The sequence below is a fragment of the Dipodomys ordii genome, unplaced genomic scaffold (genome assembly GCF_000151885.1).
Source record: "Dipodomys ordii isolate 6190 unplaced genomic scaffold, Dord_2.0 Scaffold5, whole genome shotgun sequence".
In the NCBI taxonomy this organism is placed as follows: domain Eukaryota; kingdom Metazoa; phylum Chordata; class Mammalia; order Rodentia; family Heteromyidae; genus Dipodomys; species Dipodomys ordii.
In genome coordinates this window covers 14,016,544-14,037,151 of record NW_012267221.1, presented here as the reverse complement: position 1 = coordinate 14,037,151, position 20,608 = coordinate 14,016,544, and the positions used below count along the sequence as shown (strand labels likewise).

General features: G+C 33.5%; 1 protein-coding gene across 3 annotated transcripts in view; it reads left to right on the top strand.

Moving 5' to 3' along the window:
• Window positions 1-20,608, top strand: part of Kcnh7 (potassium channel, voltage gated eag related subfamily H, member 7) — a 463,174-nt gene that overhangs the window by 392,487 nt on the left and 50,079 nt on the right. For 2 of the 3 annotated variants that reach the window (XM_013027877.1, XM_013027869.1), the window contains exons 8-9: window positions 11,560-11,959; window positions 18,990-19,189. In XM_013027877.1, coding sequence (XP_012883331.1) covers window positions 11,560-11,959; window positions 18,990-19,189 — 600 coding nt within the window. Of the gene's footprint in view, window positions 1-11,559; window positions 11,960-18,989; window positions 19,278-20,608 lie in introns of those variants that run through there. The other variant, XM_013027883.1, reaches the window with a different exon arrangement.

Here is a 20,608-nt window from a genome sequence, read left to right as displayed (position 1 = left end):
AATAATAAGAAGAAGAACAACAGTTGTTTTATAGATTTACTATATCTTACAGATAAAATTCATTTTTACTTGGAAATGCTAGAAAATGAAATGGAAACATTTGATCCACTGAAAATAATCTAAGCTCTATCCATATTTGCTGAGAAATGCAAAACTTTATATATCTCTGAACTAACCAAACTGAAATAATTGGTACATATTCTTCAGTGTATTTTTAGTACGTAAAACCTTCTCGGTGTTAAATGTGCAGTTAACACATAAAATGGTTTCTCCTTTTTTCTCTCAATTGGTATTTGAGGCAGAACAGATTTATTGTTTATTTAAATTGCGTAGAAGAGGGCTCTCTATGAAATGTCTTGTTTATATTCCAGATATTTCTCTTAAATATCAGCCAGTTTGGTAAATATTTATTATATGTTCCCAATACCTTATAAAGTTGAAAATCATTAGAAAATAAGAAGTGTGTGTATACTAACTACACTTTCTGTGTCTGTAAGTATAATCAGCTACTTAAAGGTGTCTGGTCAAAATAAAGATAAATTACAAGTCCCTTCCATTTAATCATCACAAAATGTACTGTGTTTCTTGAAGTATGTAATGGGAAGATTTATAGAATATGTGAAGTAGCTGGTGTGTGTGTGTGTGTGTGTGTGTGTGTGTGTGTGTGTTTGCGTGCACATGCATGTACACACGGTATTCCTGGTCTTGAACTCAGAGGCTGGGTGCTGTTCCTGAGCTTCTTTGCTTAAGACAGTAACTCTGACTTGAGCCACAGCTCTATTTTCATGATTTTTGGTGGTTAATTGGAGATGAGAGTATTATGAACACTTTGGTCTGGGCTGCCTTTGAACCATGATCTTTCGGTCTCGGTCTCCTGAATAGCTAAGATTCCAGGTGTGAGTCAACAGTGCCTGGCACTTATTTGGTATTTTAAGGCAGTACGTTGAAAAGGACAAAATCAATGTACAGCATTTAAAATAATTCGTTGTCATATTCTGACTAAGAACCACTCCTCATCTTCTTTGATCTATTTTGTCTTTCCTTTTTAAAAAAATTATATACTTGAGGCAGGGAAGATTAGTGGTAGACTGCTTGCTTTGCATGAATGAGCCCTTGGGCTTGATTCCTCAGCACTACATAAGCAGAAAAAGCTACAAGTGGCATGGTGGCTCAAGTGGTAGGGCACTAGCCTTGAGCTGAAGAGCTGAGGGACAGCGCTCAAACCCACAGTTCAGGGCCCACGACTGGCAAAAATAAAATTTTATATATATATATATATATATATGTTAATTTTATTTTCAAGGTGATAGAATTACAGTTACATAGGGTTAGAGTTACATAAGTAAGGTAGTGAATACATTTCTTGTCAAACTTGTTACCCCTCCCTCATTTTTCTCCCACTTTCCTCTAACCCTCCATCCTCCAGCTGGGGCTTGAACTCAGGGCCTGGGCACTGTCTCTCCTTGAGCCTCTTTGTATTCAAGGCTTAGCTCTCCACTTGAGCCACAGCACCACTTCTGGATTTTTTTAAGTAGCTTATTGGGGGTAAAAGTCTCATGGAGATTTTTCTGCCTCTAGGCCTCCTGAGTAATTAGGAATGCAGAGGTCAGCCACCAGCACCTGCCTTTTTTTTTTTTTAAGTGAAGAGTAGATCTCAGGCTGGGAAGGTGGCTCAGTGGTAGAGTGCTTACCTTGCATCATGAGGTCCTGGGTTCAATTCCTCAGCACCACATAAGCAGAAAACGTCAGAAGTAGAGCCGTGGTTCGAGTGTTAGAGTGTTAGCCTTGAGCTGAATAACTGAGGGACAGCACCCAGTCTCCATGACTGGAAGAAGAAAAAAAGAGAAAGAAGAGTAGATCTCAGCACATTGTTGCACTCTAAGTATTTAAGGCTCTATAACAAGAAAATTTGCCTCTGCCAAGAAGAATGTATATGTTTAGAATTATATCTTTCCTACCTATTAAAATATGGTCAAACTGGGGGTCAGGACAATGGAGCAAGACATTTTTTCCTACAAGACAAACCTTACACAAAACTTAAAGACTGAATTTCTTCATCTGTAAAATAATGATAATATTACCTTCTTTGTTACTTAATTTGAGACACAGGTGAGATAATGCATGTGAAAATAAGAAAAAATCCCAAAGAATATCAACTGATGTTAAACTAGGTAAGTTCTTCATAGGTACTTCTAACTTGAGGTTTAACTAAAAAGCAGTAAGTAAAATGCTTTATTACTAATATTTACATCATCTAGTGGAAGACTTCCTTAATTATATTATGTAGGCTTACACATATAAACATAAAATAAAACTTCTCTGTTAGAATAAATATGCATACACCAACAACACATTAATTAATTCCCTTAATAGGATTATTAAGGGAAAGTGAAGTATTTACCATATTTAATCAGTAATGATTAAACTGATAATAAGCATCAAGAAGCATAAAGCATATGGAAAAGATAAAGTATGCTTCAAGAAAGTAATGACAGTTCTTAACTGGTATGTGATTTCCTGGATTTGCTTACATTCCCAAAGCTGCTTTGTTTAAGATATGATAAGATAAGGGAAAGTATTATCCAGGATTAATTATTTACACTACTTACTTGTGCTTATTTAACCCATTTAAGATTTTTTTGTAAAATGATGAGAAATGTGTTATGGTTTTTTTTAAAATAAGCTAACATTATATGAAAAGATTGCTCCAGTTTCAGATAAATATTAATTACTTGTCAAAAGAGCTTTCTGTTTCCTTTTCTGTCTCTCTGGATTAACTTTTCTATTTCCTAATGAAACTAGTCTTTGAAAACTTACATGTAGACAAGATTAGTCAGAAAATGTTCTTTTTATTTTTTAATTGTATTGTCAAAGTGATGTACTGAGGGGTTACAGTTACGTAAGCAAGGTAGTGAGGACATTGTCTAACTTGTTACCCCTAACCTCATTTTTCTCCCTCTTACCCCCCTTTCCAGGTTGTACAGTTCATTTCCAACATATGGTCTTGTGAGTATCGCTGTTGCATAGGTTCCCCTTTGTCCCTTGTCTCACCATGTCTTTGTTCACCTTCCCTTCCCTAATTCAGATAAGCATATATATAATACTCAGGGTATCAAAATCAAATAGTGACAACAGGGGATAAACCATAGGGGGAAAACTAATAAAGAAACAAGATATCACCTAGTACCCAGTATTTACCTATCATCTATTAGAAAATAGCAATTGTTAAATCAGCTAGCTACAGAAAAAAGAAATTTTGAAAAACTGAGAGGAAGTGTTTGAAAGAAAACTGAAGGTTTGCAAAGATCAGAGACACAGGCTATGTAATGGGACAAAGTAGATAGCCATCAATGATAGCCTGCAGTGTTCTGGAATCAGATATTACACCAGATCTAACATACATTCGATCTGTGAAAGAAGAGAAATAAAATCATGATAGGCTTGGAAAACTTCGTTTTGCAAGATAGACAATGAAGCTAGTTCTTTATCCATAAGCTATAATATATGCTCATATAATGGTATTTCAGGATACTACTTTTAATATGCATTTTGCAATCAGTGTACAGCAAATATTCACCATCTATTTTTGTTTTTGACAAAACTTTCAAGAAAATCTTAAATTCAAATACATTGATTTGGTAAGTTTTAGCACACAAATAGGAAAAATGTAACTTAGATATTCTAATGAAACAAAAAGTAATAGATTATCATATCATAATGCTACAGGTTACTCTGAAGACATATTATCTAGCTAATTGTTTCTGAACTAAAGTTCAGGGTGATGCCTTAAGTTTCAAAACCCCAAAGGGTAATTTGTCTCTTAATCAGTGAAGCCAGCTGTTTAAAACTCAGAGCAAACATCTCTACTACAAAATAATAGTCTGGTTGCATCTGCTTTGTTGATTAGAGTCCTATATGAATATTTTAAAGTTTATCTAACTCATTTGCAGAAAGGAATCTTTTATCAAAATATTACCATGCACCTTATTCTGACAGAAGAGATTAACTCAAGAACCTACTGACTGGGATCTTGTAAAGACCCGTGGATGGGAAACTAGAATTCCACCCAATAAGTACTTTACTGGCACCATAAATGAGGAGAGATGAATGCATGGAAAAGGAGAATTTCTACAGGGCTGGGAAGGTGGCTCAGTGGTAGAGTGCTTGCCTTGCATGCATGAGGCCCTGGGTTTGACTCCTTCCTCAGCACCACATAAGCAGAAAAAGCCAGAAGTGGTGCTGTGACTCAAGTGGTAGAGCACTAGCCTTGATCTGAAGAGCTAAAGGACAGTTTCCAGGCCCAAAGTTCAAGCCGCATGACTGACAAAAAAAAAAAAAAACGGAAAGTTTCTGGTTGTCACTGGAAGCTTCCTAGGAAGCATAAGACAGAAGAAATGTTCTGATTAGAGGGAAAGCCCATTACATGCACGATAGTTCCCATCAAACTTAACATCTACTTCAAGAAAAATTATTTTAATGTTCTATTTATCAAATTAAATTAATATATAATATTAAATGCTTAGACATGTAATTTCATGAGTATACTACATAATTCACTACATGATATAGGAAGAAATAAATATTATCATAAAGTAAGCTCACTATGCATAAATCTTAGAGATTACATAAATATATATATATTAAAACATACACACATACATTTATATATGTTTGAAATGACACAAGTTGTCAGGATTATGCAACTAGTTTTAATGTTTTTATTTAAACCACAAGTTCAATATGCAAATGAATGTTATTAGTTTCTTTGGAAATATTGTTGTAAGTTTATATACTCATGCATACTAATATGCAGATATATGCATATTTATTATATATTTATATATACACCTAGCTATATAATCACAGAGTTGACTAATAATAATTTAGTAATAATTTAGCCATAACTTAGTAACAATTTAGGCTGGTGCTCTAATATAGTAAATAAATCCCAGAAGACTTGTTACTGATGAAGTAATATTATAGGATAAATGAACAACTCAGTAGAAATCCAAATAGAATAATTTAGTCATCACCCAATTTACATGATAGTCAAATTCCTGATAGTTAAATGTATTAACCTGTACAAAAGTTAACTTCTGCTTAAGTTTGAAACTCAGTTTCATAGCTGAATGACTAACAATTTGATTTGTTTGTATATGAATGACTGGAAGGCCATTGAAAAGCTATATAGGATGTAAAAACCTGTGTTGATGGAGACAGTTCCAAGCCTCTGTAATTCTTATGACTTTTAACTAGCTCACTAAACTAGGAAGTGAAGGAAATGTTAGAAAAGAGTGTGGAATATGGTAAAGACGTAAGTCCAGTGAGGACACAAAACAAGTCAATCAATTGTGCATTAATTCTCTCTATTATTAGTTCAGATATTAGCCACAATGCCAAACTAAAGTGACTTGTACAATTCACAATAATTAGAGCCCTGCTTGCCAGTACCTTGAAAGTGAATGGCAAGAGACAATAGAGTGCTGAAAGACTGCACATGGTGAAGGAAATCAAGTAGGAGAATTGTGTATGGGGACTGGGAATCTTTGGAATGGGAATAACTTTGATTAACACTTGGAAAGAGTGAATAGGCTGTTGTCTGCATGGTAGAGAATACAGTAAGATCAAAGTGGTCAGAAAAATGCAATCCTATTACAGGAAGTACAAAACAGCAGTGTGGAGGTGGAAATAAAGATTAAGAGAAGTATTTAAATTTGTGTTGTATTTTGGAGATCAGCTGTATTATTGATTAAATACGGAATTAATTAATTAATTAGAGAAAAGAATTTGAAATAGTTCAAATATGTCTTTGATGCTTAGACAATTTTTTAATAGATGATAATATATTTATTCACTCAGTTAAAACCTAATGAGAATATGGTATGCTATCGTGGAGAAATTCTTGTTTTGGCCATCTTAAGTTTGAGACACCTATTATTCAGCCAAGTGCAGATGACTTGTAGGCAAGCTGGATACCCCGTTAGCGAATAGAAAGATGCATATTATTGCTGTTGTTCTCAATGCACTACATGATTTCTGTGTGTGTGTGTGTGTGTGTGTGTGTGTGTGTGTGTGACTTTTCCCCCATATGGTTTATCCCCTGTTGTCACTGCATTCAATTTTGGTACCCTGGGTATTATATATATATATATATATATATATATATATAGTATATACATATATATAGTATATATATTATATATACTATATATATATATAGTATATATGAACTAGAGAAGGGAAAGGGAGCAACAAAATGGTGAGACAAAGGACAAAAGGGGAACCAGTGGAATAGCAATATTAATAAGACACTATATTGGAAATGATCTGTACAACTTACGCAGTGTGGTTTGGGGAGGGAAAGGGGAAGAAAAATGAGAGTAGGGGTAACAAGTTAGACAAGAAATGTACTAACTACCTTGTTATATAACTCTAATGCCTCTGTAGATCACCTTAACAATAATTTTTTAAAGAGAAAGGAAGTTCATTAAAGTAAAATGTAAATACAATTATATCAAAGGGTTGCTCAAATCAATGTTTCTATACAGGGATTACATACCAGTTTTTGTAGCTTGTGTATAAGTGTCTGGAGATTAAGATTTGGTAGGTCTGCAGGAAACCCTTGAAATGCAAGTTTTTAATTGCTGGAATAATTCTACAGTTGAGATATACAAACTGTGTCAGCTATATCTAGAACAAAGACGTCTAGGGAAAGCTTTCATGTGCTAATGGGAAAACATTTCCACCAGACAAATGCAAAAATACATAAACAATGAAGACATGTGTTCTACTAATGATAAGAAAAGAAGTGATTTCTTAATTACTGAACTTTTATTGGCTTATTCAAATGTTTTTTTCCCGAGCATGATAGCCTCACAAATTAGGGCAGACAACAAAATCTTGTCAAAGTCAATTTAAACATTGATGTTTGCCTTTCCAATTTCCCTAAATATTAAATTACTATAACATTTTTATTTAAAATCAATTCTAAAATTAAAAAACTCCATTTGGGGCTGGGAAGGTGGCTCAGTGGTAGAGTGCTTGCCTTGCATGCCTGAGGCCCTGGGTTCGATTCCTCAGCACCACATAAGCAAAAAGAAAAAAAGCCAGAAGTTGTGCTATCGCTCAAGTGTTATTGGGCTAGCCTTGAGATGAAGAGCTGAGGGACAGCACCCAGGCCCAGAGTTTAGGCCCCACGACCAGACCCAAAATAAACCCCAAAAGACTCCATTTTATGTTAATGTCATTTTGTCTATAAAAAATGTATCTTAAGCCAGGTGCAGGTGGCTCACGCCTGTAATCCTAGCTACTCAGGAGGCTGAGATCTGAGGATCATGGTTCAAAGCCAGCCCAGGCAGGAAAGTCCGAGAAACTCTTATCTCCAATAAACTACCAGAAAACTGGAAGTGGTGCTGTAGCTCAAGTGGTAGAGCACTAGCCTTGAGCTGAAGAGCTGAGGGATAGCGCCCAGAGTTCAAGCCCCATGATCAACCAAAAAAAAAAAAAGTATCTTAATTCTAAAACCATAACTTTTTTCTAAAGATGACATAATAGCTCTTATTTTTTGAATAAACATTTAGTATTTTTCCATAAGTAAATGTGATTCTCCTGGTAGTACCAGTAGAAGACCTTCTGCAATATTATATGCATGTTGGAAAAAAATATTGGTATTACTGGGTATGCCTTTGTTCTTATTATCTTCCTGATGTTAATGTCATCCTGAATTTTACATCCTTAAGCATCAGGCAACCCATAGCAGATTACCTCAATATCTTTGATGCAAAGAAATAACATGATACTCTCCTGAACATCAACTTTTCATCATCTGTTTAAATTTCCATAGTTAGCTTATCTGTAACAAATCTTAATTTCTTAAGTTTTAACAGTTAGATTCCAGAGAACTCTGCTTAGTTGCATACTTCATTAGCTCCTTCTTCCCTTGATAATTAGAATTCTTGATTGTTTGTATTTTGTTCTTTTTTTTCTACTTTTCTGCCCTTTCTTCTTTCACATTTGGTATTTTTCATTAATTTTGAATGCAAGCCGAAAAGTCTTGTGTGATATAAATAATTAAGAGTACATTGAGGGAAATCTCAATAGAGAAGAATTTCTGCTCATATTAATATGCCTTATATTAGCCTGAGATGAATTGTGGAGTGAATATGAGAAAATTTTAGCAGGTATTCATACAAAAGTGCTGATTGTCTTGTAGGCTGCTTTCCCCAAGCCTGATCACTATCATAGACATAAATAGTATCTGAAACAAATGACATATTCATGTTCAATTCAACAAATCTTGTTTTAAAAACAAATTTAAATGTGTATGTCTATAATACAGTTGGTATCTCTCTATTCAGAGTCTTTGTCTTATACTTGACAGCACTTCCAATGGCTTCTATTCAAATTTATTCATGCCTATAAAATTCTGTACCATGATTAGCAAAAGATATTGATTGACCAATTATTTTCCTTTATCATTTACTCATTTAATTTTGTTTATATATGCTTCATTGCATATTGCTGGTAATGAAGTAAGGTACAATTTTTCTCAGGAAAAAGCCAAATTTCTATTTTTATAGCATCCTTAGTTATTTGATGTAACATTTGCTTACCATAGATTAGAATCATTTGGGCAATTTTCTGTGTCACTGGGAGGAAAGAGAAAGTGAATTTAAATGACAGCATGATATAATGTTAAGTATAAAAGAAAAAAAAAAGTAATGTGCCAATTGGAAGAAACTTCCCAATCTGGTTGTAAATGTCTTTGTTAAAAGCCACAGTTGGTAGAAGTAATTGGGAAGTTTGGTACAAATAAAGTAATGACAAGCTAGGAAATTCTCAGGTCCTATACAGGCTTATACATATTCAAAGTATAGCTCTTTGGTTGAATTACTAAATATGCCCTTGTAAATATTGAAATGCTGAACCAAGGACTTGAATCTAGTTTTAATATTACTAATATTTTGAGATAACTAATACGTTGAACAATGTAAATAAGACTAAAGTTACCTGGGTGCTGGTGGCTCCCACCTGTAATTCTAGCTACTCAGGAGGCTAATACCTGAGGGCTGCGGTTCAAAGCCAGCCTGAGCAGGAATGTCCATGAGACTCTTATCTCCAATAAACCGCTCAGAAAACCGGAAGTGGTGCTGTGGCTCAAGTGGTAGAGCACTTGACATGAACTGCAGAGCTGAAGGACAGAGCCCAGGCCCAGAGTTCAAGCCCATGACTGTCCAAAAAAAAGCATGAAAGAGATTTCTATGGTATATCTAATATATGCAACCATGTAAGCTGCAATATAAATATATATACATTCTTGTATCTATTATCTTCAGTCAAACGAGTTTACACTGTATTATAAGGTAATTTTGGTCCCATTTTTTTACTTTAAGGTCATGATTATACTCTGCCTATTTAATTGAAAAAAATTGAAGCACTTCATGTAGTTCAAGCAACTATCTAGTTTTTATTGTATTTCACTTATTTTGAGACATTTTTTCCTAAACTAACAATAATTCCAAGATTTTAAAATAATCTTTAAATATTTCTGATTTCTCAACACAAGTGAATAGCAGAAATAGGAAAAGAAGCACAGGATTTTGAACTGTAAAAAAAAAGTGAAATATTGAATTGAGGGTACTGAGAAGTCATACAGATATACTTCTTGTCTTTCAATGTCCCTGTTTTGTTCATGATGAGTTTGCATAGCCAATATTGAAAGTCTTCCAGTTGGAACTGCAAAAATCTAAGTAATGCATCTGGAGAGTAAAGGAACTTCATCAACCCATTTCACAACATACAGGTCTTGCCCACTAGTAGAAACAAAAATGTAAGGATGTTTAAATAGAGACATAAAGAACTGGTATCTATTGAGCATTATCAACCATTGGGTAAGGTAAAACATTGTTATTCTCACAGATGAAAAAACTGAAGGTCAAGATTATATGAGTAATTTGTCTAAGGTAACATACTGGTATGGAACCAAATTTAATCATATTTTTTAGTTCTTCAGTACTAAAAATATTTATAATACAAGGAGAGAATGTTTGCATTTCTTTAAGGAACACCTAATGCTGTCTTCAATCTCCCCATCATTCATTGAAAGGAGATATGTTTTTAAATGTATGAGGAAAACACTCTTATCTTCATTGACTGTAAAAAGGAATAACAACATTGAAAATAAAGGACATTTCTCTTTGTGAAGAAAACTTGTTTTAATAGCCAGAATCTAGTTGTAATAAGTTCATCTAAAGTACAAATACTTGTCTCACTTTTGTAGTGTTTCAGTCTTACAGAAAAAAATTCAAAGGAAACTAATTAATTTTCCTCCTGTGACCATTGTGGCATAAGAAGGAAAACAAAGCAGAACTCATTGTAACAATTATTAAAACAGTTATTAATCCATTTTAATGGAAAATTTTTCTCTAGCAATTATTTTTCACAAATAATATTAATAGGCATGGAGTCATAGTTATTCCTAAGCTGTTTCTTTAATTAAGATGTACATGTTCTTAACACAGTTGGATACAATTTGTAAAATAAACACTAACAATGAACAGATAAAAATGACTCAATAATTGATTGGTAAATACCATGTAACTATGGAATAATTATATGCCCTGTGAATTATATAGTACTTATAGTAGACATTATTTAGGAAACCTAAGACATGAACTTATAATTTGTACTTAACAGATTTCAAGTCCAAATAACTGGTTAAGTATCCTGTAATTATATAAAAATATCCTATTATTAGATACCTGGTCAGTAATAATCATGCAATTAATTACAGAAATCATACCTGAAAGCAAAATACAATTATAATGTCATTGGGATATCAAGAAACAATTACCAATGAAGGAAAAAAGGAGAAACATATTTAAATATAGAGTGTAATTAATGCATGCAATTATCCAATAAATGTTCCTACACTTACACTTACTTAATTATTCAGATCTTTCTCAATTTCAATGTAAGCTACTTACCAAGACTTTCTTCACCTGCCTTTTCAAAATGATCACTACCATAATACATGCCCTCCCTGACAAACCTTTCATACTCTTCTGTTTAACACCATTGTCATATTTTTCATTCCATCTCTCCTCAGTAGTCAGCAGTTCTTGTTTCTCCACCTAAGATTAGAAAAGTAAGATTTTATGTCTTACAGTATAATCTTGATATGTAGGACTTCTAGGCATCAAAGAAACTCATTGGAATGCTTATGGGAGAATGAATGCATTAGTGACTGTCCTTGAAGTATGAGGTTCTTGCTTGGATCTTAAAAGTCAGTTCAAAAAGGAAAAAAAAAGTGTCAGGTTCTATGGCCACGGATCTTACATGCAAAGATATTTAAGTAATATCTCATTTATTTTTCAAAGTATTTTCCAAAACAGGTTTCGGTTCTTTTTCTTAAAGAATCAACTTAGTCCTTAATTTAAAGTTTCAGTTATTCTCATTGTTCTCATATTTTAATCTGTTTCTAACAACTGTGTTTCGTGCAAACCCACTCTGCATTGCTTACCAAAATCTCTGTGTAACCATACACACTTATTTCCACAGACGACCACATTAATTGGCCTTTTGAAGACTGCTCGTCTCCTTCGTCTTGTGAGAGTGGCCAGGAAGCTGGACAGATATTCTGAATATGGAGCTGCTGTTCTAATGCTCTTAATGTGCATATTTGCCCTGATTGCTCACTGGCTGGCTTGCATTTGGTATGCCATTGGGAATGTAGAAAGGCCGTATCTGACTGACAAAATTGGATGGTTGGATTCCTTAGGACAACAAATTGGGAAACGGTACAATGACAGTGACTCCAGTTCTGGACCGTCCATTAAAGACAAATACGTCACAGCACTTTATTTTACCTTCAGCAGTTTAACCAGTGTAGGATTTGGAAATGTGTCTCCTAACACCAATTCGGAGAAAATCTTTTCAATTTGTGTCATGTTGATTGGCTGTAAGTAGATTTCTCTTTTGCTATCTGTTAGGATAAAATATACAACAAAATTAATATATCTAGAACATTGAGTGTAAAGCAAAGAAAAAAAAAGTATAGAAAATCGTGCATATAACAAGAGTATATATGTGGGTACCGTATTCCATCAGATCCCAATCTATTTGTAAGGACACAAAGGAAATCATGGGTATGTAATTGGTCTTTGGATTCAGAAGCTGAAAATTATATTTCATTCAAATTACTACATTAAGAGATGCTTTTAATTTATTGCTAATGGTTTTATATTTCAAGCAAAAGTCAACTTATGATTGGAAATATCTTAAATTATCCTATAGATATAGGTAAAGGGATAGATACAAAGATAAAATCATATTCATCCACACAGATATTTAATTGTAATACTATATATACATATATTGCCTTCATATATATATATATATATATATATATACATATAATGTATGTGTATGTACAAACATACACAACACATTTCTATGCAGTGCTTTTCTCTGTTATTTTCCAGTTCCTTTGACATTATGGCAAAACCTAAGTCATGGATTTTTACCTGTTATGGAATGTAATTTATTATATATTATTTATAATAAAAAGATTAGGATAAGGTAAAGAAATTTTAAATTAATATTGATGTGTTTTAATTTACTCTGTCAAATTGTTGGAGGTAACCTTGAGGATACCAGGAGGCAAGCCCCAATAGCATGATTGATTTTTTTTTACAGCTTCAAAAAAAGCATCACCTTTAGATTGCATACAGATCTTAGGTGGAAAACAGATAAGTGATTTTTAATGGTACAACTTACTGATTTTTTAAATGTGCTTAGATAAGACTTATTTATGAAATTTATATTTAAATTTATATTTACCCAGTTTATCCTCTATTTTCTGATTGTATTTTATATTTATGTGTTTTTACTTTAATAATATTTGCATAAGAAAATAGCATTCTTTAAGCCCTTAAAATAGTCTACAAATTCAATCCAAGTGTTGGCTATAATTGCAGAGGTAGAATTGTATGTGCAAGTAAATTGAAATGTAAGCGACTAAAACATATAGAAATATAAATTCCAGACATATTGAGTCTCCAAAAGTAAACATGGACCAACAATTTTGTGATTATATCTGGACTACATCTGGACTATCTCTCTTTTTTTTTTTTTTTTGTCGGTCTTGAGGCTTGAACTCTGGGCCTGGGCACTGTCCCTCAGCTCTTCATCTCAATCTAGTGGTCCACCGCTTGAGCCACAGCACCACTTCTGGCCTCGTAGACTTTTCTGCTTGGGCTGGCTTTGAACTGAAATTCTCAGATCTCAGCCTCCCAAGTAGCTAGAATTACAGGCATATCTTGTAATCATAAATTTTGGCACCATATGTAGCAAATAAGAACAGAAAAATATTCAGAAATGAGAAACACTTTTTCTTCCAAAGGCCATTTCAATATTTATAACATTATTCAAGGCCATGTAAAATTAACAATACTGACAGTCAGGCAGCCAATAAGAAGCATAACAAGAAGCGCACATTGCTGTCCTGCATGTACTAAAAGACTTTTTAGGCCTTATATGGCCTGAGACATTCTCTGTCTCTAAAACTACCCTTGCATACTTAAAATTTAGAATATTCAAGTGAGTTTAAAATATATACTTAAGTTAAAGCAACTCATCATTTAGTAATCCTCACCACTATGAAGATTAAGTGAAATTAATGGGGATATTTGTTATTTTGTTTAGTTTCAATTAAAGAAATCACAATTCTTTATTTGGCCTAAACCTCTAAATCAAGAAAATGTTGGCAATTCTTTTGATTCATTGCCTGATTCCCTTCCCTCCCCTCCCTACCCCTCCTCTCTTTCATTTCCTGCTTTCCTTCTTTCCTCCCTCCTCCAACTCCTTCTCTCCCTTTTTTCTTTTTCTTTCTTTGTAAATTGTACACTACATTATTTTTTTAAATTTTCGCTTTGTTCTTTCAGTGCTGGGGCTTGTATTCAGGACCTCACACACAATAGGCTAGCCTTCTACCACTCAAGTCATACCTTCAAGCCATGCTTTTTGCTGGTTATTCTGAAGATAAAATCTAATGATCTTTTCTGACTGAACTATCTTCCAACCATAATTCCAACCATAAAAGAGGAAAAACACAAGTCAAACTCGATATAATAAAATAACTCTCACCTTATTAAAAAAGAGTCTCATAATAAAACACTTGGTTCTGTAAACCCTAATCAAATAAACTGTATAAAGTTTAATATTAATAGGAAAAGATATAAGTATTCCTTGAGAAATTTAGTACACATTTTATAAATAACTAAAATAAAAGATATAATTAAGTCTTGAAACTCAGAAATAATAATCCAGAAGTTTTGTATTTATATAGGTATGTATATTTATTCTTAATATTCCCAAAAGATCTAAGTGTATTAAAAATGACTTGATTTTCCCTATTTGCTATATTTGTATACAAAGTAATAGTCCCAATACCTGTGTGAAGGCTTATATTTTTTACCTTAAAGCACAACCAAAAATTTAATGTAATATATTATATATGTGCCAATTATAACTACAGAAATTATCAAGTGAAACTCTAATTGTCAATTTCTTTAAGCTTAACCTTTATTATAGAACATGTTTCAAAGCCAAATTGTAACAAATAGACAATTCATCATGCATATTATATATATAATTCAAAAAATGAAAAGAAATTAAACTTATTACCTAAAGCTGTCCATGATAGCAGATATCTGTAATACTTTGAGAGGGTCAGACAGGAGGATAACAGATTTAATTATAACTGAGCTACCTAGTAAGTTACAGCCTGTGCTATGTAGCAAGAAATGGTCCCAGGGAAAAAGTATTATCTCACTAGTGCAAATAACCCAAATATATATAGAAGCATTTTTACAATTTACTATTTAAATGTACTTTCAATTGTGAATAAAAAATAGACACCAGATAATTTATTTTAAAAATAGTCAAAATAAGCCGGGTGCTGGTGACCTATACCTGTAATCCTAGCTACACAGGAGGCTGAGATCTGAGGATTGAGGTTCAAAGCCAGCCCAGGCAGGAAAGTCCATGAAACTCTTATTAACCACCAGAAAACCAAAAGTGGTGCTGTGGCACTAGCCTTGAGCTGAAGAGCTCAGGGACAGCACCTAGGCTCAGAGTTCAAGCCCCACCACTGACAAAAAGAAAAACTAAAGTCAAAATAAAATATAAAGGAAAAATGTAAACAATCATGGAAAAAGTATAAAAATGTTATATATCTGTCTATATTTTAAAATTATAGTATAACTTGGTGTTTATTCAATTTCTAGCAATTTCTAGAAATATAGCATATGTATATATGTGCATATGTATATATACATGTTACATAAAAGTTATATATTGTAAATTACATAATTTATATACACATACATATTTTGAAAAGGCACACAAGCTAACAAAATAAGAGTAAATGTCTTCCATCTCTGACTTGCTTACCAACCTAACAGAATTTCTTGATTTTATAGAAGGTATAAAATAGTTACTGCAGTTGCCTTCTACCTGATGAAGTCATTAGAACCTCGTTCTCTCCCATCTAATCAGAAAAGCAAACAAACAACAGAAAACTAAACAAAGCCACTCAGGTTTCTGGGAGAGAAGCATTAAAGTGCAATTCTGAGAAAAGGAACAAGATGGCCCAAGACAGCTTTTGCCTCCTGTCTGAAGGCACCTTCTGGACAGCACTGAATACTGAATGGAAAAACAATCCAAGCAGACCACAACAGTTCATTAATTTAGAAAATAAGTTCAGAGGCACTGGAGACTAAGGTGTTGGAATCTGCAATACAGAAAACTTAGAAGATGATCACTAAGATGCAAATTCATAGGAATGGGTTTTCAAATCTGGCAAAGAAACATAAGTAATGAAAACTGAACACTTGTCAGAGCTCAAAGAGGTGTGAGAGACACACAAATTACAACCAGCAGAATAGAAACCTCTCAATTTACCAGAGTATTCAGTAAAAATCTCAGAAAAACAAAGGCACAGTATTAGGACTTATCTAGTTGTATCAAAATTTTTAAAAAATAGCCTTGAGTTACAACCTGATTTCCAAAGTAGTCTATCTCTCCACAAAAACAAAGTGTAATGGCCAAGATTTATTGGACAAAATCCTCAAAGTACAGGAAAAAAGTAATAGATAAATGGGATTACATTAAATGAACATGTTTCTAGATGGCAGAAGATATAAATAACAAAGGAAAAGATAGCCTACAGTTTGAGAGAAGATATTTGCAAACTATACATCTGACAAGGTTCACTTTCCAGAATGCATGCACACGTGAGCATGCATACACACACACACACACACACACACAAAGCAAAAATACTAATGCAACTAAAAATAATCTATAGAATAAAAAATTATTTCTCAAAAGAAACATACAAATGACAAGTATATAAAATGCATTACTAATCATTAAAGAAATTTCAATCAAAATCCTAATGAGATATTTATTACCTTACTCTAGTAAGAATATTATTAAAATTACTAAAGATAACAAGTGCTAAAAAAAAGGATGTGAAGAATGGGGGAAATGTATACATCATCGGTGGCAATGTAGTAGTTACATCATGGAAGCAGCATGGCATAATCAGAAATAGAACTACCACGGGATCCAGTACTGAGTATAGCCAAAGAAACAAAACCAGTCTATCAGAACACACCCCCACTACTCTGTTCATTGCACCGTTATCCTCAAGACAAGAAATAGCAACAAATGTCCACTGACCAATGAAGGGATTAAGAAAATATGGGACCTATCCACATCAGATTGCAATTCACCCATAAAAAATGAATCAAATTCAGTCATTTGTAAAATCATGAATGAAACTGGAGACCATTATGATAAAGAAAAGAAATGTGGCACAAAGAGATGAGAATTTCACAATTTCATCTATGTGTGAGATATTGGAATGGTAGTTTGAAGCAGAGTACAAAAATAGAAAGCATGTAAAGAGCTTGATCAATATGTAACTAGTTATGGCTAGATAGCATAATATAGGGATTTTGTATGTTTTCACTATAAAAGAATGCTATGTTTAAGAAGATAGACATGGGTAATATGATTAATGCATTGTGCAATATATACATGTACCAAAATAGTGCCCATAAAATCTGCAGTTTTTACATAAGCCAGAAGTGCTGCTGTGGCTCAAGTGGTAGAGTGCCAGCCCTGAGCTGAAGAGCTGAGGGACAGTGCCAAGGTCCAGAGTTCAGGCCCCACAACTGACAAAAAAAAAGAACATAAAGGAATTACATAACCAAGAAATAATAAATGTATGAATAAATTTAAAATATTCTCCATCACTGTTAAATACATTCAAAATAATTGAATATTTAAGCTGAACATGATATCAGTGACATCACATTTGATTTATAGCTTTTGAGTCATGTGTGCAAGGAGAAATTGTAATGACAATGAGACATATGTACGCAATGGGAAGTATGCTTCTTGTAGTCTATTGTAATGACAATGAGACAATGTACGCAATAAGAAGTATGCTTCTTGTAGTCTATATGTGGCCAGTCTGCATGTATTGATAATTATACCATTTATATGGGCTAAAAATGATGTGAATATGCTATCCAAAAATGTTCTGCCTTTAGAAGAAAAAATGTTTTCCTAACCTCTGATTCTTTCCCAGGGTTTTTCTCCCAAGCATTATAAGATATACAAAGAAACTAAGCTGAAGAAGATAACAAATGACCAAGAAAGCTTTTTAGGTTAACAGAGCCTAAATCTACTTTTTTTTTTAAGTGAACAAGTGCCTTACATTAAAAAACAATGATTGTAGTACGTTTCCAAAAAATGTTGGTTGAACGTAGTTGAATCAGATATTTTGTGATTTTTTTTTTCCTTTCTGGGCTGTTGTTGCTTTTCCCCACTGCCTGGTAATCTGTTCTACCAGTCCCTGAAACATGTATTACCACATCTCTAGGTTCCTAACAGATCCTAAACACCAAATACAGACCATGTATCATGTTCTTTTCTGTTTAGAGTAAAACAATTCTTTGCTAAAAATTTTGAATCTAAGTACAAAATGAAATTATATATTTTAAATCATGAAAATTAGCCCAAAATGCAAAAATAATAGTATCTACCCAAGCATTGAAAGGATAACAAGGGACATCATAGCAATTTTGCCCCATATTTTTCCCCCCACTGGGTACCTGTGACTCAGTTGGCTGAGATCTGAGGATCACAGTTCAAAGCCAGCCTGGTCAGGAACGTTGAGACCTTCCTGTGGCTCAAGTAGTAGAGCACTAGCCTTGAGCTCAAGGACAGAGGTCAAGCCCCATGACTAACAATATGTATATTTTTTTCTTACAAAACACTATGATGAATTATTTGGAATACATTATTGACAATAAAATAATTTATAGATTCCTTAAACAGTTGGTCATCTCTTTAAAAATTGAAAAATTGTTCAAAATAAAATTAAAATTTATAATAGATGTTGATTTATAAAAAGGTTAGATTTATAGTGAAGAGATGATACATAATATTTTTTCAAAAATAAATATTTTTACTTCAATTCAAACAAATGTTAGCTCTAAGATCATCTCTGAAAGGTATTTTTATGTCAGAAATTTTTCAAGACAAAGCATTCATGGCTGGAAGCACAGACCAGAGGTGTAGTGCCTGACTAGTAAACAGAAGACCCTCAGTTAAGACCCTAGTATTAGCAAAAGAGGAAGGGGGGAGAAGAGAGAGAAGGAGAAAGAGGAAGAGGAGGAAGACTATGATGACCCATGATATGACTTGCACACTCCTCCTGTGTACAACCTGAAATTATAAGCAATCAGTTTTTACTATAATTTAGAATCCACAAGGAGAGGGAGAGGGGCAGTGGTACATTGGCACAACTGGATTAAGGTAATCACAATCTCCATGATTGAAATTATGAAAAGAATACTACATCCAAGTACAGTGTTCTCCCATAATTTTGTTTTTTTTCCTATCTAATCCAGCTCTAATGTATGCAAGCATTTTTGGAAATGTTTCTGCAATTATCCAAAGACTCTACTCGGGAACTGCCAGGTACCATATGCAGATGCTTCGAGTAAAAGAATTTATTCGCTTCCACCAAATCCCCAACCCTCTGAGGCAGCGGCTTGAAGAGTATTTCCAGCATGCGTGGACATACACCAATGGCATTGACATGAACATGGTATGTAATTCTGTTTCCCAAAAAAAGAAGTGCCAGAGGCACTACAGCTAGTCAAAGCGGAAAAAATCCCAGTCTCACCAGCTTTGAACCCCTTGCTTTTGTTTTTCTTTTTCTCTCTCGGATGTTTATTTTCTCCCCTGGAGATAGTGTCTCATTCTCAATTCATGGCATTGCATGGTGCTATATCTAGTTATACTGTGTGGCGAAGGCATTATAACATGATGCAAACTGATATAGCTGGGTGTGGTAGAGTTCCCCTGCTGGTTACAGAAAGCACTGCGTTAACCAGCGCTTGGGTTTTCACGACAGAAATTATTTTCCTGAATGCAAAGAAATTGCTAGACCAATGTCTAATTAAAATTTAGCAACTACAATTCCCCCAGAGATCCAAGAGTTAGCCAATTAAGAAAAAAAGGACCTTTTAAAAATTTATGGGAGAGGTTAGGGAACTTAAGTACATCATGAGCACTTTCAGATAAGAAGTTCATGCTTCTTTGAACATCTTCTTTCCTATATTTCAAACAATTGACATTGTGCACCTCTGATATACTTGATTTAATGAATCTTTTCTTTCAAGGGGGGATATGGATTCCTTCATATCTTTTAAGCAAATTCAACATCAAAAAATCACTTGTCATCACCTCACCTCCTGTATCACTGCTCAAAACTCCACATAATTAAAACTAATGTGGTCCAAAGGGATCCTCTTTATTACTAGCAGTATTTCCCATAGCATTTACCTTGCTGTTTTGATTTAAAGATAGATTGCTGAAGATAAGTTATGCAATAAACCTAAATACTATGGTACACCATAGAGAAAATAAATCAAGATCTGGTACCTATGAGACTGACTAGTCTTCCGAAGGGCAAAAAGTATTTGAGAATTTTTTTTAGAAAACAAAATAAATTGCATTTAATGACACCAAATGCATAGTATAACTTTATGTTGGATCTTAGTGTATAATTTAGCTTAATATTTTATTCTCACCAGACGTTTTCTTACACAAATGCCAAAGTTTCAGAGAACAGCAATGGTATATTGGAATATTGCCCAAATTATGAAACATAAATTGTGAATAAGTTTATCAAAGTTGTGTGTGATTTATCTGAAAAATAAAGACATAAGCTTTTTAAGTTCAAGAGCTAATCAAATTATCACATAATGCAAAATGCTACAGCTAAATTCAATGAGCTATTTCAAATTATCTCAAAGTTCATAGTAAAATAATTCATTTAATAAATTGACTTCTCTAAGAGAATATTTTAATCTTGTTAGACAGAGCACTTATATGTTGATTACTTTCATATATTTCCATCAGTATGACTGATTAGCAGAAGTATCAGCATTCAAAAATTCTTGAGGAAATCTCTTCTGCTGGGTTGGCTGAAGCAGGGTCAGGAATTTTTAACCAAAATATG